Source organism: Moschus berezovskii, chromosome 13 (genome assembly GCF_049115385.1).
Source record: "Moschus berezovskii isolate FMDL1 chromosome 13, NW_MosBer_1.0, whole genome shotgun sequence".
Classification (NCBI taxonomy): Eukaryota; Metazoa; Chordata; class Mammalia; order Artiodactyla; family Moschidae; genus Moschus; species Moschus berezovskii.
In genome coordinates, this window is record NC_142472.1 from 65,770,436 (window position 1) to 65,794,288 (window position 23,853).

At 46.9% G+C, this 23,853-nt stretch overlaps 2 protein-coding genes across 7 annotated transcripts in view; one reads left to right on the forward strand and one right to left on the reverse strand.

Annotated features, from left to right (window-relative positions):
* DHRS12 (dehydrogenase/reductase 12) overlaps nt 1–1,650 on the forward strand; it is a 68,166-nt gene extending 66,516 nt beyond the window's left edge. For all 4 annotated transcript variants that reach the window (XM_055426164.2, XM_055426163.2, XM_055426166.2 and 1 more), the window contains 2 exons: nt 67–204; nt 1,006–1,650. In XM_055426164.2, the coding sequence (XP_055282139.2) occupies nt 67–204; nt 1,006–1,115 (248 nt within the window). In that variant the 3' untranslated portion in view covers nt 1,116–1,650. The remainder of the gene's footprint in view (nt 1–66; nt 205–1,005) is intronic.
* Nucleotides 1,651–3,173: 1,523 nt separating this feature from the next.
* Nucleotides 3,174–23,853, reverse strand: part of WDFY2 (WD repeat and FYVE domain containing 2) — a 187,635-nt gene continuing 166,955 nt past the window's right edge. The window contains exons 8-13 of one of the 3 annotated variants that reach the window (XR_008685963.2): nt 19,208–19,313; nt 14,594–14,695; nt 13,601–13,731; nt 11,446–11,554; nt 9,944–10,123; nt 3,174–3,728 (exon numbers count right to left, since the gene is read on the reverse strand). Coding sequence is in view for 1 of the 3 variants with exons in the window: in XM_055426161.2 (XP_055282136.2) it covers nt 10,094–10,123; nt 11,446–11,554; nt 13,601–13,731; nt 14,594–14,695; nt 19,208–19,313 (478 nt within the window). In the remaining 2 variants the exon portion in view is untranslated. Of the gene's footprint in view, nt 10,124–11,445; nt 11,555–13,600; nt 13,732–14,593; nt 14,696–19,207; nt 19,314–23,853 lie in introns of all 3 variants that reach the window. The other 2 variants (XR_016038897.1, XM_055426161.2) reach the window with 2 other exon arrangements.

Below are 23,853 nucleotides of genomic sequence, written 5' to 3' on the forward strand. Positions count from 1 at the left end.
ATTAAAGCAGCCAACTCAGTTGAGGATGAGGCAGTCCTCACGGCCCTGTGTGTGCCTCCCCCTCAGGTGTGCGGCTGTCGATGCCCGGCTTCCACGCCAGGCTGGGGACCAGGCTGCGCTCCGAGGCCCAGGGCGCGGACACCGTGCTGTGGCTGGCCCTCACCCCCGCTGCCACCGCCCAGCCCAGCGGCTGCTTCTTCCAAGGTGACTTTCTCTCTAAACCACAGCCCGAGGGTGTCTGGAGGTGGACCCTCCTGTCTCCGTGAAGTCGGGTGGGGAGGGGCTGTCCCCGTTCCCGGCGATGTTCTGGCCGGGCTTGGGGGGACGGCTCCTTAGCCTGTTATCTTGGGAAGGAAGGGCCTCACCTCTGGCTCTGCACCCCCGGCTTTTTGCATCCACCTTCCCGAACTCAGTGGGTCCCGTGAGGATGAAGTAAGTCCGGGGGTTGTAACCCCTGACCTCAGTGTCTCGGGCACGGCTGCACCCGCGGGGCACCTCGGAGATTGGGAGCCCCTTTGCCGGAGCCCGGGGCCTGGGAGTGGATCTCTGCTTTTCTGTTGCTGGGGGCGGCTATCTGTTCGGCGTTTGCTCCCTGCCCGGGCCGGATCCCAACAGGCAGATCCGAGAAGAGGAAAGAAGGTGGAGGTTCTCGCCCCGCCTCGGAGGTGGCCACGCTCGCATGAGCCGTGATGGGGCTCTGGGGACCCTGTGGCGGCCGGGAGGGTGGCCGTCCCTTCTCACCATCGCCTGCCAGACCAAATACGCCACGCTCCCGGGTCCCCGACCCCAGCAGCCGGCACCCGGGCCTGGGGACCCTGCCGCCGCCAGCCCCCTGGGGTCCCGCCGACCCGTGCCGGCGCCGGCCGCCCTTCTGCAGCACGCGCTGTCCACGCGGACCCCGAGCGCGGGGCGGCCGGCCCGTCCCGGGGGGCCCGGCAGCTGCCCGGGAAGCGAGGACCCGAGGCCCGGCCCTGCGGCTCACGCCTTTCCCCCTCACGTTTACAGACCGGAAGCGGGCGCCCGCACACTTGCCGCTTGCGAGGACGTCGTCCTCACCGGCCGAGGAGGAGAAACTCGTTGAGATCTTGGAAGAGCTGGCTCGGAGATTTAAATAGCCCAGGCTAGACCCAACACGGGGCCGGCACTGCCTCAGAAAACACGGCGAGGTGCGGCCCAGCGGCCCGCGAGGAGACCCCGCTGCTCCTTCCCTGCTAGGCCGGCCCGCCTCCCGCGGCCGTGCTTCGAGCAGGTTTCCGCGCCATCAGGAGTCACCGAAATGAGTCCCGTTCTTCACATACAAAGCCTAGTACTGAAAGCTCGACTCACCACCGCCTCGTGGGGCCGCAGCTCGGTTAACTTACCCTCTGGGGACCTCATGTTCCCTGTCAGCGGAGATTAGAGTGCTCCCCACCTCACGGGGTGGCTGTAACGATTCAGTGAGTTACCACTTGTAATGCTCTTAGCAGAATGCCCGGTGAGTCATAAAGACCCGATACGTGTCAGCTACTAACATCAGCATTTAACTGACAAGTGTGCTAAAATTCATGGAAAAAACAAGCAAATAAACAAAACCCCTAAAGAGTACCCCCTGTAGCAATGAGGAGCCCAGGATGGAAACTTTTATTTTGAAATACATACGATTGCAGCTGGGAGCAAGGGAACCTTCATATTCCGCAGTAGCTTCGTGTAAATCTCTCCTTGATTTGTGACTGTGGTTTTCTTAAAGATTCTGTGTCACTGTCAGTATCAGGGGAGCAGGGCCGGGAGGGGGAAGGAGGGGGTGCTACATTGCCCTGGCCTGGCCCTGAGGCCTCAGGGGCAAGGCGGAACCAAGGGTCAGTGCTTATTTACAAGCAGTCACTGGAGGCCTGGTTTACATGTGCTAAGATTAGAAGCGGCACTTGGCAATCTGGTGCTGCCGTTTGGTAAAACTTTTAAATTATTTGCATTTTATGTCTTAGTGAAACCAGAGAGAGCGCTAACACAATCGGTGAACAGATTTAGGAAAGCTCTACATACACTCTGGAAGTTCAAGGGGAAATGAACGTAACTCGGCACCAACGGAGGAGGATCCGGGGAGGGGCGGGCACAGCTCAGCCAGTCCCACCATGCCGGGCCTCGGAGATGCCTGAGGTGCTCAGGTCGGGCTCTTAGCCACGGAGCTCCAAGAAAGGGGCTTTTTGGTGGGTCTGCCTGGAAGGGCACCGGCTCCACCAGCCCGCATCTCTCCCTTCCTGAAGGACAGTAGGGGGCGCTGGAGTGCGTGCTGGGTGTGGCTGGGGCTGTGGTTTGACAGGCAGGCTGGAGGAGGGGGCAATTCAGCTGCCCCACCCACTGGCCCTTCCCAGGTGGTGCTAGTGGTAAAGAACCCATCTGCCAAGGCAGGAGATGTAAGAGACGAGGGTTCCATCCCTGGGTAGGGAAGATCCCCTGGAGGAGGGCATGGCAATCCACTCCAGTATTCTTGCCTGGAGAATCCCATGGACAGAGGAGCCTGGTGGGCTACAGTCCATGGGGTCGCGCAGAGTCGGACACCACTGAAGCGACTTAGCACAGCACAAGTCATTGATTACTTCCCACTTTTAATCCATAAATAGGCCTCATGCATTTTTTTTTGGGGGGGGGGTCAGTGGGGGCGGGCTGTGCCACATGGCCTGTGGGATGTTCCCAGAGCAGGTATCGAACCCGCACCCCCTGCATTGGGAGCTCGGCTTCTTAACCCTTGGACCACCAGGGAAGTCCTGGGTCTCATGAGTTTTTATAGAGGCTTTAGCTGGCTGTATTTTTCCTGAGTCCTCTCTCACTTCGTTTGGAAAGCTTATCAACCATGCTTAAAGCAGCCATATGTGGGCTTCCCTCCTTACTCAGAAGGTAAAGAATCTGACTGCAATGCAGGAGACCCGGGTTCAATCCCTGAATTGGGAAGATCCCCTGGAGAAGGATATGGCAACCCACTCCAGTATTCTTGCCTGGAGAATCCCATGGACAGAGGAGCCTGGTGGGCTACAGTCCAAGGAGTCGCAAAGAATTGGACAACTGAGTGACTTTCACTTTTTCTTCACTACGTGAAAGATAAAAAGACCGCTCAGCCAGCCCTGGTGAACACAAACGCAGGGCTGCTGGGGTGCATGTGGTCACAGGGCACAGCTCGACAACAATAACAGGACCACAGGAAGGTTTCCACAGAGATTTATTTTAGACCGTGGCAGTAGCTTGCATTGGGTCTTGACATAGGCCATGGCTACACACACATTTTGGTTAGAGGGAAGCACAGAAGGAAAGTGAGCAGAGTTCGGGAACACTCACAACATTCAGCAGACATTTAACGTTGTGGGAAATCCTGGCTCATTCCCACCTAGTCACATTCAGGAAGTCAACGGCAAGGCTGCTTGGTCTGGTCGGTGGAATCTGGCGGTAGAGGGCGTGGCGATGCCGGCAGAGCTCAGCTAGAACCACGTTTGAGAAACCTCTTCCAGCTTTGGGCTTATGACACTCTCAGCCTGACCCCTTAGACGATCTCATTTCATAAAGAACTAACAAAAGACATTGTGTAAAGCAACGTGCCGTGGCAGCCAGGTTCCGACTGGGCTGCAGGCTGATGGGCAGGCAGGATGGAAGCGTCCTTGTCCCTGGTTATGGAGTCAGTGGGAGGCAGGCACGAATGTGGGGCTAGCACCTTCCCGGTTGTCCAGTTAGTAACAGTTTTTGTACTTTTCATGTATTTTCTTCTGCAAAATGACAGTACATTGGAAAAAAAAGGCAGATGGCGTAAAACACAAATATGTAAGTACATCGGTTACCAGCGACACAAGTATTTTGGTCCATACTTCATATGCTACTAACATAAGGCGGCCATCCATTTAAATGAAGGGAAGAGTGTTTTTAAGAGAAATACTTCTTTCAAACCATTTCCCATTTTTGTTACACTTTATTCTCTCATGCTTCCCAGAGAACCAAGACTGGGGAGGGTGGGGGTGGGAAGGATCCTAAATATCAAGGTAGCATTCCAAATCTAACCTTTAAGCCAACCTGCCATTATTCCCTTTCTCTCCCAAGAAAGTCAGATACACTTGGATCCACAGAGGTGAACATTCTGAGGTATGTGTTTTTAATGAGAAGGTACCATGATTGACCTCTGCCTTCTCCAACCTTTTTCAAACCTCTTGGGCTCTAGATGGGAAAATACAGGCAGCAGTTTACTTGATGTGACCCCAGACAAAGGCAGTGGGACACACTCCCATTTACCTGAGTTGAGTCAGCCACGAGCAGGCAGGTCACTGGTAATGGTCAGGTTAGTCCAATGAGTAACCATAGTCATAGAATCGTAGCATCACACATTGGAAGGGATCTTAAGCATGATCATCAAATTCAACTTTTACTCAAGGCTTTTAATCTCCTTTCCACATCTTTTCCACTATAAATAGACAAGGGGCTATGGACTTGCTGTTCAAAAGTTCCCTGGCATAAGAAATACAGTGGAGGAATCCCCTTCCAGTGCTGGACAGATCCAATTTTACACCCTGCTTTCTTGTATTAGGCCCATACAGGCTTCTCCGTGGAAGGGATAAATTTGAAAGGCAAAATTACAAACTAAAAACCTACGGGTTGGTGTGTATCTAGTTCTTGATGGTCAAGTTGAGTTCAAGTTTAAAAATGAACATGGATGTTCCTGAATTAAGTTACAGACATACGATACTTGGGCACTGGAGGAAAAAGGCCAGTGGGTGCATACAAGTACCAGGAAGCCCCGAGGCCCACCATGGGATGGGGAGCCCCGGGCTCCGTACAGCTGGGTCTCTAAGCCCTTTAACATTCACTGAATTGAGAAAAATGTTCCCTTCCCTTGGCGAGTGCCCCTGCCATGAGCATTTGTCACATTTACCACACTGTACTGAGATGACCCACTGCTGCGGGAGCGATGTAAGGCCAGAGGAAAATGAGGACAGCAGTGGCCTGCTTGCTCATGGAGAGATCACAGGCGTGCAGGGCCTCTGCTGTCCAGAATGGCCTCCTCCACAGGTCAAGGGCTGTCCTTTTTCAAAGGAGAGCAGCTGAACCTGCCCCCCCAGGGAATAATGGGATAGTATGTTGTAAGCTCATCTAGGGGCTTCCCAGGTGGCACAGTGATAAAGAATCGGCTGGACAATGGAGGAGATATAAGAGACTTGGGGTCGATCCCTGGGTGGGGAAGAAGCCCTGCAGAAAGCAGTAGTAACCCACTCTGGTATTCTTGCCTGGAGAACCCCATGGACAGAGGAGGCTGGCGGGCTACAGTCGATGGGGCTGCAAAGAGTGGGACACGACTTAGCGACTGAGCTCACAACAAGCTCGTCCAGACCAAAACCAGGCAAGCAGTGGTCTCCAGTCCCACCTCATGGCCTCCAGTGAGTGGCTGTGCCCCCCCAACAAAGTTCAAAAATTATTTAACCAGGGGTCCTTTTTAAGATAATTCCAGGTGTTTCCAAACAAAAAGAAACTTTGATACTGGCCTCAGCTGCAGGAAGTCTGGACTTGTCTGGCAAGCCTCCGGGTAAAGGTGCTCGGTGAACTGTGGGCTGCCTCCCTCCCCCTGCGGCCATGAGCATCTTGGCTGATAGTGATGAGAGGACCGCAGGCTCCAGGACTGCAGCTGCACACGTGCTACTCTGGAGCTCCAAACCACAGGGGGGACCCCAGTGCTAGGCTGGTGCAGGTCTTGGGCCTTTGCTGGCACTGCTTGCACGGCCCGGAAACTCAAGTCCTTCCTCGGCTCACTCCAACTCTTCATTTAACTCTCAGCTCTGGAGTCCTTTCCTCTGGGTTGTCCCCTCCCCTGTGGGTGCAAGAGCACCTGTGTAGCTCCTGGGACGGGACCCCACACCCTCTGTCACCAGAGTTACCACGTGGCACAGAAATGAGCCACAGCAAAGACATGAAACCAGTCCATCCTAAAAGAAACCAGTCCTGAATATTCATTGGAAGGACTGATGCTGAAGCTGAAGCTTCAATACTTTGGCCACCTGATACAAAGAGCCGACTCACTGGAAAAGACCCTGATGCTGGGAAAGATTGAGGCGGGAGGAGAAGGGGACGACAGAAGATGAGACAGTTGGATGGCATCACCGACTCCATGGATATAAGTTTGAGCAAGCTCCAGGAGTTGGTTTTGAAGGACAGGGAAGCCTGGCATGCTGCAGTCCATGGGGTTGCAAAGAGTTGGACACAACTAAGCGACTGAACACCAACTCGTCTATGTGGCCTCTGCCCAAGCCACAGAAAGGACCTCTTGACCCCAGGCCTGGTTCAAAGCCTGGTGTGTGGTGGACACTCAGCAAAGGGCTGGACTATGAGAGTTAAGAGACTCAAGGGTGATATAGATCCCTCGGTGCTCAGGATGGACTTAATCTCTGTGTTTCCCCGTCATGTTGATAGATAGCCACCCTCACATCCAGAAAAACCAACTTTACTTTGTTCTAGAGGAGAGAGAAAATGCAAAAAAGCACTGGCAAAATATTTTCTTTCATTTTAAAACGGAAATCTTAGTGGACAAGGTCACTTAGAATTAAACTACTATGAAAAGGCAAAACCAAAGGGATCTCATTTAATGGATATTTATGTCTGGTAACTTTGATACATAGTTCAGACTGAGTCCCTTGCTTAAAAGGTAAAATTCAGGCTTTAAAATTTTATTAATGTCAAGCAAAAATAAATGAGGCTTTTGAAAAAATGAATATCAAAGACAGGAAAAGGCGATATTTCATGGGAAGGGCAATGAGGAGACTCGCCCGGGGCCCACCTGCAAACAGAGGGTAAGGTGCAATCTCAGTGCCCCTTGATCTCCACTTAAACTGCGTGGCTGGCGAGGTCAGTGGGGGCAAGTGTAGGAAGCTGGTTAAGCTGATGGAGACCTGCAGTGACTACCTTGCTGCATGAACCCACCCATTCGGAGCCACAGGAGGTATCAGATTTGCCTGCGACGAGAGGACCAGACCTAGTTCTGAGGGCTCCCTGCCTTGAGCCTCGAAGTCATTCCAACCACTCACGCCATTACGAGTTCACGTTCAAAAACAACTGTTCTTCCCAGATTCTTATAGATTCCCCTTGCCAATACCTCAACTGTATCTAACTGCTTGGTGTGACCGTGCTTGGAACATTCTAGAGGTCTGAAGAGTCCCTTCCAGTTCTGTGATTTTACGATTCTTTGCATAACACTCAAACAATCCAGTGAGAAACACACCATGGTTGACTGATCTCATAGGAAAAAAGACACATGACTCCAGGTACTTCATCTAAAACCACCTGTGCTACTATGGAGACGACCCAGGCAGCTAAAGGGTCCAGGAACATCATTTCTCTGGAGAAACGGAGCGTGGGATTGGTTCTGTCCTACCAAATAAAAGGCACAAGCATGGTATGTGCGGGAGTGCCACTTCCCAGCATTGATCATGTTAGGCTTGACTTGCCAGAGCTTCTGTATGTTGAAGCAATAGAGCAAAAAGAAAAATTATATATATATAAAGTGCAATTCCAGTGGGGTAAAACAAGAATGATGAGAGTTAACCCAGACAGGAGACAAGCCAAGTGCTGGCGCCAGCTTTTGCTCCTAATGAATGAAGCCTCTATTCCATAAAATGCTTGGAAGGCACCCCAACACCAACACATATCGATGAGTTACACAAATGGTGGTGGCAATGTAATACTCAAGGATTCACAGTATTATAAACATGCACAGTTGGCATGCCAAGTGCTTCTCACCAAACTAAAGCACCTACACAGATGAGGAGAAATCAAAGAGCAGAGCAACGGATACCCTGACATGTCTGCGGTCACTGGTCGCGACTCTCACCACCAGGAGGTGTGTCCAGTGGTGTCCACCTCTGAGTGGCTCTGTGGGCTGGGGGTACAGCCATGCTGGGAGGGAGGCGGGTGGACTGAAGTGCGGGGTCACAGACCAGAGCGATCACAGGCTCACATGTGACCCAATGGGAACAATCAGCTTCCCCAGTGTGATCTGAGCTCATCTCGACCCAACTCAGAACCACGTCAGGTCTGCTGGGCACCTGACCCACTGCCTCCCCGACACTGTGTTTGGCTCTCTGTATTCAGGCCATGCTCCAAAGGAAGGGAGAAAAGAGCCATTCATTTCTACTCCTTGTGTCTACCACATCGTTCTTTATTACGTACAACTCCGTAAGTGGCTCCAGGTTCTAGAAGTAAACTACAAAACAGATATTTGAATATTTTAAATTGAATTCCCTTTTTAAAGCTCTCTCACAACCATGCAGAAGAGACTTAGGTTAGTTATAATGGCTTTCACTGACAGCCAGCAAGGGTAGGGTGGAAGGGGCAGTTGAGTGGCAAGTGGTAACTGCTTCTGCATGTTGGTGTCTCTGTGTCCACAGCCTCAGAGTATGGTCAAGCGGGCTGATCCGTCCTGATGTCCCAGTCATGGCTGTCATGCACCACGGCTGCACGGGGCATACCTGGTCAGTGTTGGGGTGGCGGCGGCGGGGGTGGTTATCCAAGTCTGGCTGGGAGTCCTCCTCCCAGTTAGACAAGTAATGAACGATCGTGAGGGGAGAAACTATGACCACCCTCAATTGTCAAGTCAGCAGAGAGTAAGACCCTGTGGAGGTAGGGTTCATGTAGGGAAGGGCAAGTCACTGGCCTATTGATCTGCAAGGCTTTGTGTAACCGTGTGAACCCCAAGGACTCAGGGATCCCCTGATGCTCCTCACGGGTGAGGGATGAATGAGGTGGTCCCAGGAAAGTGCTGAGAAGGAGGCGGGCACAAAGCACATGCCTGCTGCTCATTTAAATTCTACTTTTACAGGTTGAAAATAAGCACCCCAAATGGGGTCTCTACACACAAGAGTATCTCAATTTATCAAGTTGATTAGATTCCCTTAAAATCAGGGTTCTTCAGGCTCACTTCCTAAAGCCTCCCTGCCCCTCTTTTCTGTGCATCCCCAACTGGAACACACAGCATGAGCTGTAGGACTGAGTACCTTTCATGTCTCAGATCGCACAGCTGGAGTATTAAAGCGTGCAAAGTGTTCTGATAAAATATACGAAGATAAAAATCTTTAAATATCTGGTTTTGAAAGGGGAAGCAAATACAGACAGTGAGGAATAAAGCAGCATACAACCTCACAGCAGTGAACACGTTCAAGTTCAGAGGTGATATCACACAGAACCACAGATCTTAAAGACACTATTCTTGAAGGACACAGGGTTTTGTTGTTTCGTTTTGCTTGTTTTTAATATCAAGAGCGAAGGAGAGCTGTGTCAATAAAACGAAAACCCAAAAGGCTCAGAAAGCTCCCACTGAATTAGAAAGGATCCAGGCACTGAGAGTTGAAGGTCTGAGTTTGATAATCTACTTCCGTGGCTGGGAGTGGCTTTCTCACAGCATTTTTTTTTTTTTTTCTTTTTTTAATGTGGGAAAGAGAAAAACTGAGGCAGAAACATAAGGTCATTTCCACTCTTGTAAGATCTAGACATTATAAATGGATCATCCTTCGGGCCATTTAAGAAATCAACTGGGAAAACCACAAGGATGGTTTTCCAGATCTCTCAACGGAGGGGGACTCCTATGAAAGCAGACACACTGCAAATAAATCGTGACTATGTTCACTCTGGGGAACAGTGCAGGAAACTGGGTGGGGGAAGATGCAGACCACAAGATACGTGCCCAAGGGACAGGCACACGGAAACTACTTCACAACGACCCCAAACACCCTGAATACAAACACACTCCTCATTTCTCCGACACACAAAGAAACAGCTAAACCCAAGTGTTGACAAATATAAAACTTAAAACACCCCACACTGAGTTTTCGGTATACTCAAAACAAGGGAGCAGAGCCAGACTGTATAAACCATTTGTTAAAAAAATATCCTCTTTTTATATTGTATGAACAAGTTGAAAGAGTTCCCTCACAAGAGCTCACTGACCGCTCACCGCCACGTGTGCAGGTGACACGCAAGCTCAGCTCAGCTTTTCGGCTTCACTCCCGCCACTTGCACATCTGCTTTACTGCTCCAGTCATGATCTGGGTTAGAACAACCGTTTCTTGAGTAAATTCTGTCTTTCTGGCGCCTGGAAGGGGCATCAAGACACGACTGGGGTCATATCCCACAACTGTAAAAAGAAAAAGATCTCTGATGAACACCTGGAGGAGGAAACAGCAACTCACTTCAGTATTCTTGCCTGGAAAATCCCCTGCACAGAGGAGCCTGGTGGGCTACAGTCCATGGGGTAGTTGCAAAGAGTGGGACACGACTGAGCAACTGAGCACTGATAGCCATATAATGTGTATAAGGAGTCCTTATAATTGAATTCAAGTGCATTTTTTAACTTAACAAGGAACTGAGTACTAAATGAGCATCATGGATAAATCTATACAGTAGTACTTATCCATGAAAAAGTTCAACATAACCCTCAAAAAAAGGACAAAGCAGCTGGAAGTTTTAATCCAGCTGTTGGAGAATAAAAACAGGTGAGTTTTATTCAAGGAAGAAGGGAAGTAACACTATAAGGCAACAATTGGGTAGCCAGATGTGCCATGTCCTTTCTCTATCTCATCTCATCTTCCAAACAGTTCTACGAGATGTCTCGATTTCAAAAATAAAGGAACCGAGGTGCCCAGAATTTACTTTAAAAAGTCACATAGGATGGTGGCTTCCAAACAGGGCTATTCTAACCACCTTATCCTGTGGCTGCCTCCACGAAGGAACCAGAAGAGGCCCAGGAAGTTGGGCTCAGTGAGCCAGGTGAGCCTCTGCCTCTGGGAGCCTCAGAGAATGACGTGGGCATGGCCTCTTTAGTCCTAGGCTTTGGCCTGGGCAGGGGATCCACGTGGCCTAGCACAGTTCTCGGAGAGGCCCTGGAGGACTGCTTCTGGATTAACTGATCTCACTGGGAAGAGATCTTGTTTATTACTTGTTGGCTTATCCAACGCAAGGCTCAAAACCTACTGTTCTCACAAAGCCAAGGCCAGTAGCACCATCTTCCTCCCCTGAACTCTCCCAGTAACTCTTGTCCGTTTTACTCTTTTGGCTGCTGAACATGTGACAGTTAATAATAGTTAACTGTCTTCTTAAGAGTATGTCCCCAGGAGACTAGCAGTTCCTTTCAGGGGAGGGCCAGGTCTCATTTTGGCGTGTATAGCCAGTGACTGTACGTGGCGTGTAATGGGTTCTCAAAGATGCTCATTGCCCAGGGGAAGCTTTAAGAGAAAGTTTCTGAGCACAGCTCACACAGTCTTGATGCTTCTGTACCTTTACATAGGGCCAAAGAGGGAAATGGACCGACTCAGTGGGCGTGAGTTTGAGCAATCCCTGGGAGATGGTGAAGGACAGGGAAGCCTGGTGTGCTGCAGTCCACTGGGTCCCAGAGTAGGACCCGACTGAGCGACCGAACAACGAAGACGGAAAGCTTCGAACATACATAAGGCGTCCCACCTTAATAACCTTGTCAGTTCCCGAAGTCAGTAACCATCCTCTGGTCGCATCGAAGTGCACGTGCACGATGTTATGTTTACTGTCGTGGAAGGTCGCGGTGGGCGCGCGTCTGCAGGGAGCAAAGCAAGTTTCCAGGAGTGAAAGTCAGAGCATATAAATGAAGAAGGTCTAGAGTGACAGTAAGCTCTAATTTTTAGCCAAATGGCTCAAACGACCTCGCGGTTAGAGATGCTCCTCAGAGCTACTTTTATTCCCTGGGGATGAAAAGAGTGAAAGGATTCTTAGACTGTCCAAAATGGTCAAGAGATGATGAAGTTTCTTTAGAAACTTTTTGGAGAAATTTATTGCTCTGATTGAGTCTGTGAGATTCTCCACCTGTGCTGTTAACAAATTTTTAAAATAACCCACCATGCTTTCGCTAAGTTTGATCTCAGAAGGACTTGCTGATAAAAGTCTACTTTGGTCTATTTCATTTTTAAAAAGGCACACTTGTTAAAATGCCTAAGACACTATCGCTTTCATCTAAGGGCTATTTATTTTTTCTCTTCTTTACCCTGGTATAAATGCAGACTCGGGCTTTTCTGTGGCATTCTAATGCTTTAACAAGTAAAACAATATATAAACAAACTCTGTTACTTGGTTTTTTATTTTTTCAAGCCTTGCATTTTTGTTAGTAAGAAGGCTGGTAACTGCCTAGATGCTCTAGAGGCAATGCAAAATGCGCCCACGGGGAAGAGGCAGAAGAACCAGTGATGTGGGACAGCAACATAGGGGATTAGGCTGCAGTTTTCTAATCATGTTTCAAGTTTCCACTCCTCAGCAGTGGGCTCTCTGAAGACAGCTGTTAATTGCTCAATCTGGAGAACAGATCTTCAGTATCCTAAAAATGATGATTGCTTTAAAATATTTAGAATTAAGGAATTAGGTTTAATCTGTAGTCACTTACACCTTCTGGATCTGTGTCTTTAATGAAGAATTCAACGGGAATATCCCTAAAGTCTCTTGCCGCTCCCTAATTTAATGAGAAGCACTCTTTTATTAATTTCATCACATATGATGAACAGAAAATAATCAGTGAACATAAGTGCTTACTTATGCAAGGGCATCTTAATTTATATTTGCTGTGACTAAATACGAATAAAAAACATATACATTAACATGAGGGTTATCTGCAAAAGAATGTTTTGTTTTATTAACTTGCCAAGAATTTCCTCTAGATGCTGACCTCCTTGAGTGCATCTGAAATATGTTTCTATTTATATGCAGCTTTTAGGACAATCCATCTAGTACTTAAAATGATTTTACTACATTATATGGGGGTGGGGGCGGTGAGAATTGGGCAGACAAATCCCCTATGAGATTCTAAATCACTAAAAGGGACACTTGGTGAAGAACACTCTGTTTACATGGAGGGCAGTTTGCAACAGCTAACATTAAGAAGAGGGGGTCTTTCCTGGCAATCCAGTGGTTAAAAATCTGAGCATCCAATGGGAGAGGCGAGGGTTCGATACCTGGTTGGGAAACTAATAACCCACATGCTGTGCAGCATGGCCAAGAAAATTTTAAAAATTTTAAAAGAAATAAAAGAAAAAGGCAACATGGATTTGCACTCCACCCCTACCCCTACCCCCACCCCCCACCAAAAAAAAAAAAGCACTGTAATCTCAGGTTCTGGGTTATTGGGCAAGGCCAACCAGCAAGATTCTGTAGCTAGGCAACTGGTGGTACAAGACTCTTAGGAGAAAAGACTTAGCTCTTTCTGGAAAATAAAACCTCTGGAGCCCACGGGCTTATTCACTTCTCCAAAGATACCAGCTCCGGCTAAAAGTGAAGCTCCGGCTCTCCTGTACTCCTGGGCAATTCTCCAGTAAATGAGCAGGCAGAGGATTTGCTCCAATAACATCTATTTTCAACGCACACACCCCTGGGATTGACAACAGCACTGAGATGATTTCTCAGCGCTGCACTCTCTCCTCCAGCCTCACAAGGGAACACCACCTCCTGGTGGAAAGGAGGGCTTAGCCCACCTGCCACGGTCCGTATTGAAAATCACCAGGAACCAGGGAGCCATTATTCACGGCTGCGGGGCTCGGCGCAGCGCTCGGATCGCACTCGCCCCTTAACCTCGACAATTCTGCAGGCTGCTGGGACTTACTCCTCATCTGTGATGGCCTCGTGGCAGCTGTCACACACCCTCACTTCAAACTCGAAGCCCATCAGCGGGATCGGGGAGCGCTTGGAGCTGCACTTGCCGCAGACCGCCTTCCCGCACTTGCGGCAGTGGTGCTGGAGGGGAGAGAAAACGTGCTCACTGCGCCTGCGCCCAGGTGTGAGCCACAGCCTCCAGGCGCGGACGCTCAACCCGAGGGCCCCAGCACACAAGAAGCGCGTGCCAGGTGCTCTTCTTTTTGGATTCTGTTTACTCAGAACGAGGACTGTTCTGAGGAAGTAAATCTGATTGTGCCACGGCCCCAGGCGCCCCTTTCCCCAGTCTTGGTCCTTTCCAGTTATCATCAATGTGAACCAGAGGGCCCATCCAGCAGTCGGGTTATCTTAAGGGTGTCGGGTGTACGGAGGGTTTACGGAGGAAGTGCCACCTCCAGAGATCACGCTGTTCGGTGAAGAACTGGGATGAAACCAGGCTCAATTCACTGTCTACATGTTGGCCATGCTCAAGCTGGGTGACTGGCATTTGATTTCCCCGGGAGGGTGGGGGTGGGGTGGGCAGACCAAACCCAACCAAAGAATCAGGCTGAAAATGCTGTCTTACAAGTAGATCTAAATAACTAAAACTAAGATGGAAGGAACGAAAGTGAAATTAAAGAGGAATAAGTATCACTTACATAATTTCATGGTTTGGTACCATTTGAGCTAAGCTCGGCCTCTCTAATTTTAAGGTATATTTCACTAGATGCCACTAGAATTCTAAAACCATATCTCTTAACTACTGGGAACAAGTCACTACAGAAGCTAAATCCAGTAGGAATGAGCTTCAGGAGAGAAAGGGAATAAATTCGGCACAAAGAGACTCTGAGAGAATAACTTACCCCCATCACAGCTCCCACCCAGGGATGTTATTTCTTCCAAGATCACAAGGTAAAGTTATTTCTAGGTGACAATGTTTTGATGAAGCAAGCGCATCACCCACCTGTCTCAGGCCGATTTTCTTACTGTCCCACATTTGCTTGAAGTTCCAGAAAAAAGGCTGATCGCACTTTTGGCAGGAATCACTGTCCAACCATTCAGGGGTCTTGCCAAACAAAGCACACAACAGGTGACAGTGAGAAGCAGTGAGGATCGTAGAAGCATCGACACTGCTGAAACTTACGCAGTCAAGATGTGTCTCTAAGAAACACACGTGATTTCTCATTTAAAAAATATTTACTGAATGCCTCGCGACGTGTCAGGTCCTGGGGATGTAGCGGGGAAGAAAAAGAATTTAACATCATGGAGCTTATAATTTCTCAGGGAAAATGAAACATAATAATCACGTTAATAGTAATTAACTTCCCTGGTGGCTCAGACTGTAAAGCGTCTGCCTACAATGCGGGAGACCCGGGTTCAATCCCTGGGTCGGGAAGATCCTCTGGAGAAGGAAATGGCAACCCACTCCAGTACTCTAGACTGGAAAATCCCATGGACGGAGAAGCCTGGTAGGCTACAGTCCATGGGGTCGCAAAGAGTGGGACACAACTGAGCGACTTCACTTTCACTATTTGAAACAGTAGAAGGATCAAAGGTCAGAGAAAGAGAAGCACAGAGTGCTATGAGAACAGGATGATCTAGGCTGGGGGTCAGGACTTATCTCTGACAAATGATAACAAGCTGAGATCTGGGGATGGATGACAGGAGACCAGGCACACGGGGCTGAGAGAGGGACAGGATGGCTGGAGCACAGTGTAGGGGTGGGGAGAGAAGGGCTGGGGGTGAGAGAGGGTGTAAAGGGCTGAGGCTGGAGGGGTTGGATGTAGGGGCCACACCACAGACAGCTATGTTGGTTTAGGACTTTATCTCATAGTCTCTCATCATATGCAATTATCTCATACTCTCTGATCATATGCAATTATATTCTGACTATGTACAATTATATACATCTGCTTATTACACTGGCATGCAGCTACATGTGCTGGGGGGACAGGACCTGACCACAGTGGGTACTCAGAGAAGCACTAGTCCACTGTCATGTCGGAGTCAGCAGGGTTAGTCCATTTCTCTACCTTTATTTTTTATTTTAAAAAGAATCCTTGTATTCTTCTGTAAAAATTTATTTATTTTTGGGTGCCCTGGGTCTTCGTTGCTTTGCGCAGGCTTTCTCTAGCTGCAGCGAGCAGGGGCCTCTCTCCTATTGCTGAGCATGGACTCTAGGGCTTCAGAAGTTGTGACTCACCAGCCCTAGAGCGCAGACGCAATAGTTCTTGCGCATGCGCTTAGTCGCCCCAGGGCATGTGGAATCTTCCAAGACCAGGAATCGAACCTGGGGAAGTTCTCCCCTAGCTTCAGGCAGAAATAAACCTAAAGCTATATATTTTCTCAGGAGGAAAAAAAAAAAGAAAGTAAAAAGGTGACACTTTAAGAAAGTTTATTTATTTTATTAAAACCTAGGAAAAGGGATTTCCCTGCTGGTTCAGTAGTTAAGACTCTGAGCTTCCAATGCAGGGGGCCTGAGTCATATCCCTGATAGGGAAGTAATATCCCACATGCTGTACGGCACGACCAAAAAAATTAAAAATTCAGAGTGCAATGACAAGGGTACAGAAAGAATGATAATACATTAAAAAAAAAAAACAACTGAGGGAAAGAAGTAAGTCTCAACTTGCCTGGTAATTTTCATGCCCTAATTTATGTAAAGACAGATCAATAAAATAATACAAAGTTTCTTAGCTGAAGACAACAGTTTACCCGTAAAAGACTTATCTATGCTGTGATTTTTCGGAACAGTTATGATGTAGGAAAATAAGGAAGATTTACAACACACACACACATCCATCTTTTACAAGGAAGCATGCAGGTTTAGGATGTGTATAAAATACGTTAGTGGGTGTCTAAGAGGAACTGAGAGTAGGGCTCTGAAAAGGGGGGGGGAAATCAGCATGTGTAGTACGATTCTCTTTTTTGTCAAAAAAAGAAAAATCTAACGTGTGTCTGCAGAGAAAGATGTAAGAAGGGATGTTTGCCAGTATGTTAACAGTGATATTTCTGGGTGGTGGTATCATGGATGGGCTTTCCCGGTGGTCAAGATGTAAAGAATCCGCTAGATTCTTCAGTCCCTGGGTGGGGAAGATCCTCTGGAGAAGGAAATGGCAACTCACTCCAGTATTCTTGCCTGGGAAATCCCATGGACAGAGGAGCCTGGGCAGGTTACAGTCCATGGGTTGCAATAGCATGGGATATGACTTAGCAACTCAGCAACAACCCTGAGTAACTGACATTCTCTCTGTTAACGAGCGCTGTAATTTTTCTACAAAGAACATGTATTATGTACACTTAAAAAAATAATAAAATTGTGAAAAATCAGATTTTGTTAAATGTCTAAACACACGTTTATACATTTAACCTACATGAAGATGTCAAACAGATCTGCGTTCAGTCACTCAAGGCCTTCTCCCACCTGCCCACCCTCTGGGCTGCCACCCCATCCGCCCTGCACCCATTGCTCTGCATGTGACCACTCCTGCTCTCCTGGTCTCTGCTCCTGGTGTTTCGTTTTGGTCAGAGTGCGCTCACTCTCTCCGGCCACAAACCCTTCTCTGGAAGGTGGGCAGATGGTGACAAGCCCCAGCTCTGATGCTCTAACTCCTATCAACTGTGGTTGATTTATTTATACCATCGAATAGCTTTCTGAAGCCTTCCCCTCCATGTCTTTTCTTCCAAAAGGCTACCAGCCCTTCGGGGCAGGGACAGCTTCATTACGTCTCAGGCTGCCCGAGCTGAGCGCCCCAAGGCACCTGCCACAACCGGAAACAGCCCCATGGATACACTTGGGAGGCTGCACGTTTATCACATATGACACTTGTGAAAAATGGATGTGACCGTCGCCACCGCTCAGTTAGAGCTTTAAATCACTGGAGAAGATTTACAATAGTCAACAAGTGTCAAGTGCCCGTATATCTGCATGTCAAAAGGCATCGCTGTAGCAAGATGGCTCCAAGGACTGCCCACCGACCGCCTGCCTGGTTTCCTTCTCTGGAGAGGGCACTGGTATCCTCCCTTGGACTTCTATCTATCGAGGGCGGAGGCTGTGTGCACAGAGGGAAACGAGCCCAGCGGCCCCCCTCCCCGGGTCTGGGCAGCCAGGCCTGGGAAGAAGCCTGGACACACTGGGCGTGACTGTCCCTCACCCAAAGCAGGCTGCCGTGCACCTGGCTGGCACACACTGTCTTTATGCCAATGGGGCCAAACTGTATTTTCAAAAGCAATATTCCACAATTCCCCACTTCCTGACTGAAAGGATCATTTTAATTAGTTACTAATAGAACTCCTGTGGATTTACGGTTTGAGCAAATCAAGGTTTAATCTTCTTAAGCATTTAATTACTGGCATTTGAAAGGCATGGCATTGTGGATGACGGCAACGACTCTCTTGAAATGAGACTGGGGTGAGGCTGTGGAAAGAAGTTGGGAAATGGCCTTTGCCTAATTTTAATTTTTTTGTCTAATTTTTAAAGTGTTGTTCTTCTAATTCTTGTATCCTGTGAGGACACGGATTAGAATACACATGGTCAAAGGGAAAGCTTACCCAGCATTATTCTAGGGAAACGAGAAAATGGTTAACTTCAAAGTACTTGTCAAAGGGGACGTTCTGTAAACAAACCAGCTGTTATGACACTGAACGATGAAAAAGCAAATTCATGGAGAAAAGAATGTTATGGTTAAATCGGCAAAATTTATGTTCTGTAATTTTATCTCAATAAAAAGCTGTGTAAATAGTAAATGAAAAAAGAATGTTATGACAAAACTTAAATAAATGCTTAAAAAAGACAATGTATATATTTGTATCTGGAGAACTGTTTAGAATGTGACTCATAAACACAAAAAAATTATTTCTAATATTTCTATTAATACCAAACTAGGATTCTTCATCAAATACCACTTCTCACACACCAGCCACCATTTCCCCCAATAACACAAAGGGCCAAGTTGTCTGCTTTAATAGTGCACTTTAAACCAAAGGGCTGTAATTACCAGAAAATAAAATGTTTCTTCTCCTCTGAACTTCTACTGCATGAGTATTATGTGCCACTTTGTGAGGTGCTTATAAAAGGAAGCTCCCTTCATACTAGAATTGTATTTTATTTTACTATTATTGTTTTTCTGGTTTTCTGACATACCATGTCTTATTTTCATGGTTTTCTCAAAGAAAAAAGTGGGCTTCCCTGGTCGTCCAGTGCTAAAGAATCTGCCTGCCCATGCAGGAGACAGGGGTTCGATCCCTAGTCCAGGAACATCCCACATGCGGCAGAGCAACTAAGCACCTGTCTGCACCACAACTACTCAGCCTGTGCTCCAGAGCCCAAGTGCCGCAACTACTGAAGCCTGAGTGCCCTAAAGCCCGCGCTCCACAAAAGAAGCCACTGCACAGCTAGAGAGTAGCCCCAGCTAGATACAACTAGAGAAAAGCTTACACGGCAACGAAGACCCAGCACAACCAAAAAAAACAAAAGAAAGTGAGCAGGAGGGGAGGCTGAGGCGTTTCTCAGCAGTTGGAGGTGCAGAGCCCAGCCTGGTGGCCATGGAAGGGTGGCTCGAGCCTTCTGTGAACCTACCTCCTGCCTCTCCACGTCCATGTTCCAGACCACGATGCCACCGTCACCGCCGCAAGAGATGAGCTGCCGCGTGTGCTGTGCATAGGACAGCGCCTGGACTTTGTCACTGCCGAAGAAGCAAGAGTCAGTGACAGTTCCCGAGGGCAGGGAGAGCCCTGAGGGCAGGAAGCCTGGCGGCGAGTCACGTGCAGGCTCACCCCTGAGTGCCTTGGAGACTGGAATGGAATGGTCCACATGCTAACATCGGGAAAGTACTCGAGATCTGCAACATTTAAAATAGTCAAAATGCTCGTTTAATAATTAGCGATGTTGAACATCTTTTCATGTGCCTGTTGGCCATCTGTAGGTCTTCTCTGGAGAAATGCCTACTTAGGACTTCTGCCATTTTTTTGGATTGGGTTGTTTGTTTTCTGATGTTGCATTGTCTGAGGTGTTTGTATATCTGGGAAATGAAGCCTCTGTTGATTGCATCTTTTGCAAATATTTCTCCCGTTCCATAGGTTGTGCTTCCGTTTTGTTGACAGTTCCCTTTACTGTGCAAAAGCTTGTAAATTTGATTAGGTCCATTTGCTTATTTTGCTTTCATTTCTTTGCCCTTGGGACAGTGACTAAGAAAATATTGCTACGATTTAGGTTCAAAGGGGCAAGTGGAGAAGGGATAAATTATGATTATGGGATTAGCAGATGAAAGTGAAAGTCGCTCAGTCGTGTCCGACTCTTTGCGACCCCATAGACTATACAGGTCCATGGAATTCTCCTGGCCAGAATACTGGAGTGGGTAGTCTTTCCCTTCTCCAGGGGATCTTCCCAATCCAGGGATCGAACCCAGGTCTCCCGCATTGCAGGCAGATTCTTTACCAGCTGAGCCACAAGGAAAACCCAGCAGATACACACCATATAAAATAAACAAGGATTTACTGTATAGCACATGGAGTGTGTGTGTGTGTGTGTGTGTGTGTGTGTGTGTGTGTGACCAACACTTAAGGGAAAAAGCTGCTGAACTGCTTATAATCTTACTGGTTCCTTAATTGACCAATTAAACAAAATCTGTGCCATCTGTTCATGTTATATTTATAAGGTCATCGGGCACCTGACGGAGCCAGGGAACCTGTGCTGCCTGAGATGCGAGGCGCCAGCGCGGCTCCCAGGTGAGTCCACAGCAGCCACAGACTCGAGCTCACCGAGTGCCTCTCTCTAGTCCTCATGCCCTCTCTCCTCAGTTGGTATCTTATTTTTCCTTCTGGTTGGTACATGGCTGACAAGTTACTCCCTCTTGGTGGGGAATCCAGTTTAAGGGGACAATTTAGTGACCACCACCAAAAGATGACAGAGATCTACTCCATCTTGGGAGAGAAAGAACGGGGAGTCTGGTTTCTTGGCGGTTTTTGTTTGAATGTTCTTCTGTTTTGAGCTCAAATTAATCGAGAATTCTGTGCTCACTGGGAAGGAGAATAACTCTGTGAAATCTGGATTGGTCACTTTGTGTGTGTGTTTGTGTTTACTTTTGACTTGTGGCTCCAGTTGTAGGACTGAAGCTGTTAAGCTCTGTGTGTCTGTGTCTGAAATTCAGGGGGTCTTTACCTCTTGTGTATGGAACGCTTTCCTATTTCTCAAAGTGTCAATAAATTAGATTATGGTACCTGTTAAATTATAAGCACCTGCTTATAAAGATAAGCAAATGTTTATATAAATTGAAAATTCCTGAACTTCACAGAAAATAAGAAAATTAAACCCCTAAAGCGTTAAATTTACTAGGCTTAAAAATAAAAATTATTTTACAGAAAATACTATCTAACTCAGTGATATTTTAAGACTCCTAAGTTCACAAAACTAAGGTTAACTCTTTGGCAAATAAGACTAGTGTGATGAGTTTCAAAAGACAGCCACGTCTTTTTTCTGGATTTATTCATGTTAAATATAATGCAAATGTACATTTTGCTTTACTTGGGTTGATTTCGTCTAAATTTATATAGGATAAATGGTCAAATAAGCTAATATTATGCCTATATAATATTATGAAAAATGAGCATGTTCAATTAAATAATTTTTCTCATAAACTTTAGATAAAAGTTTTGTGGCATACCAACTTAAAGATAATTCCCAAGATTTCTGGGTAATTTACAATGGAATCATAGTAAGTTGAGCTAACTGATAGTCACTAGACACTTACACTAGATAATTTCTTTCTTTTTAAAAAAATTAATCTATTTATTTTTTGCTGCATCGGGCCTTAGGGCATTCAGAATCTTTCCTTGCAGCATTCAGGCTTCTCTCCAGTTGTGGTTTGAGGGCTCAGTAGACCCTTGGTATGTGGGATCTTAGTTCCCCGACCGGGGATTGAACTCGCGTCCACTGCTTTAGAAGGTGGATTCTTAACCACTGAACCACCAGGGAAGTCTTGATCATTTCTAAATAAGTTACTGAAATTTTGACTGTACAGCGTAATATTTAAGATTATATATGTTTGCTTATTTTTATGTGCTATAGAGAGACTGTAACTTAGGCATGTGTCTGCTTAGTCACGTCCAACTCTTTTTGACCCCATGGACTGTGGCCCTTCCAGGCTCCTCTGTCCATGGAATTTTCCAGGCAAGAATACTGCAGCAGGTTGCCATTTCCTACTTCCCAACCCAGGGATCGAACCCCCATCTCCTGCATTGGCAGGGGGATTCTTTACCACTGCGCCACCTGGGAAGCCCAACATAACTTAGACGAGTCATGTCAAATGAACATGTTCCTTTCTTTTACCGCTTTAGAGGGATGTAAAAGTGATGTACGTTGCAGTAGAAGCTGATGTCACATGTTTCATGAGCTGTGCTAAGATGCTCCCTATGATGGGAAGTTCTCAATTAACCATATCCTCTGTCCTCCCAGTCTTCTCTACAAAATAAGTTAGTTATTTTGGTTAATTACTAGAATTAAAATGGGTGGCTGAGACGGTGCCAGGTGCAATGATGAGAAGGAAATGTCTGTGTCTTTGTTTTGGGTAGGGAAAAAAACAAGAGAGTGGTTTTAAAGCAGTGGTTCTCAAACTTTTTAGTCTCAGGACCCCTTTACATTCTCAAGTCTTATTTGAGGACACCAAAGAGCTCTAGTTTAAGTGAGTGGTAACTATCAATATAACTGGCCACCTGATGCGAAGAGCCGACTCACTGGAAAAGACCCTGATGCTGGGAAAGATTGAAGGCAGAAGAAGAGGGTGACAGAGGATGAGATGGTTGGATGGCATCACTGATTCAGTGGACATGAGCTTGGGCAAACTCTGAGAGATGGTGAGGGACAGGGAAGCCTGGCGTGCTGCAGTCTGTGGAGTCTCAAAGAGTTGGACATGACTTGGCAACTGAACAATGACTATCAATATACTTGAAATCAATCTGAGAAAATTTTAAACTATTGATCCACCTGAAAACAGCAATGATGAATCCATTCCCTTTTAACCAAATAACATGATTTGGGGAAAATGTATTTTCCAAAACAAAATATTTTGAAGGCAAAAGAGCATTGTTTAATATCTGTGAAAGTCTTTCTAATGTCTGGCTTAGTAGGAGAGAGCCAGACACTCATCTCTTTCTGTGGGCATTATGATGTCACTCATGTAGCCTCTGGAAAACTCCATTTTATACTTTTGAGAGAGCCTGAATGAAAAAGGCAATTTTAAAGTAAAATATAAATTTGTTCCAGAATATCAAAGAGAAAAATAAAGAACAAAACATGGAAAGTGAATTTTGCTTGCTTTGGTTTATAATACTTGGGAGTTTAAAAAAAAGCTGCAAAATACATTAAAATCTTGGTATAGTTCCCTTGGTTTTGATGGCTTGCTTCCTTAGTTTGCTGATTAATGCCTTGGACTACAATGCAAAAGGATATTCCTTACCTTCTATGGAATCTGCCTAGCTAGCAGAGCTTTTGTCTTACCAAAATCCTTTTCAGAGCTTTATGCTGACTTGAAAAGTTCTTAATTATTTAAGGAATGAAAAGAAGAACATGGGCCCTCATTTGTAAAAAGAGTTACATTCTTTAAGACGTGTTGCTTTCTGTATTTATTTCCCAAGTCTTCTTGTTACTCTGATTATACAGATAGCCAAATATTGTTTTTTAGGCACCTGTGCTCTATCTTACGGAGAAGGCAATGGCAAGCCACTCCAGTACTATTGCCTAGAAAATCCCATGGACGGAGGAGCCTGGTAGGCTGCAGTCCGTGGGGTCGCTAAGGGTCGGACACGACTGAGCGACTTCACTTTCACTTTTCACTTTCACACACTGGAGAAGGAAATGGTAACCCACTCCAGTGTTCTTGCCTGGAGAATCCCAGGGACGGGGGAGCTTGGTGGGCTTCCGTCTATGGGGTCCCACAGAGTTGGACACGACTGAAGTGACTCAGCAGCAGCAGCTCTATCTTAAGTATCTGAAGATAAGTATCCTCTGACAATAATTTTGGTTTTGCCTCCCCAGGTTGAGCCCTATATTTTTTGGGAAAAAATTGTTTAGGATATTTTTTACACCTAAAACTATCTTTGAGATTTCCTAGAGAGGTTCTGGAAAATCACAGATCTGCTTCCTTTGCCTCATAAAAATAGAGATGGTATTAAAAAAAAAAAATCACATTTGTTTACTGTGTTACTATTTTAAGAGTTGCATAGGAAGAG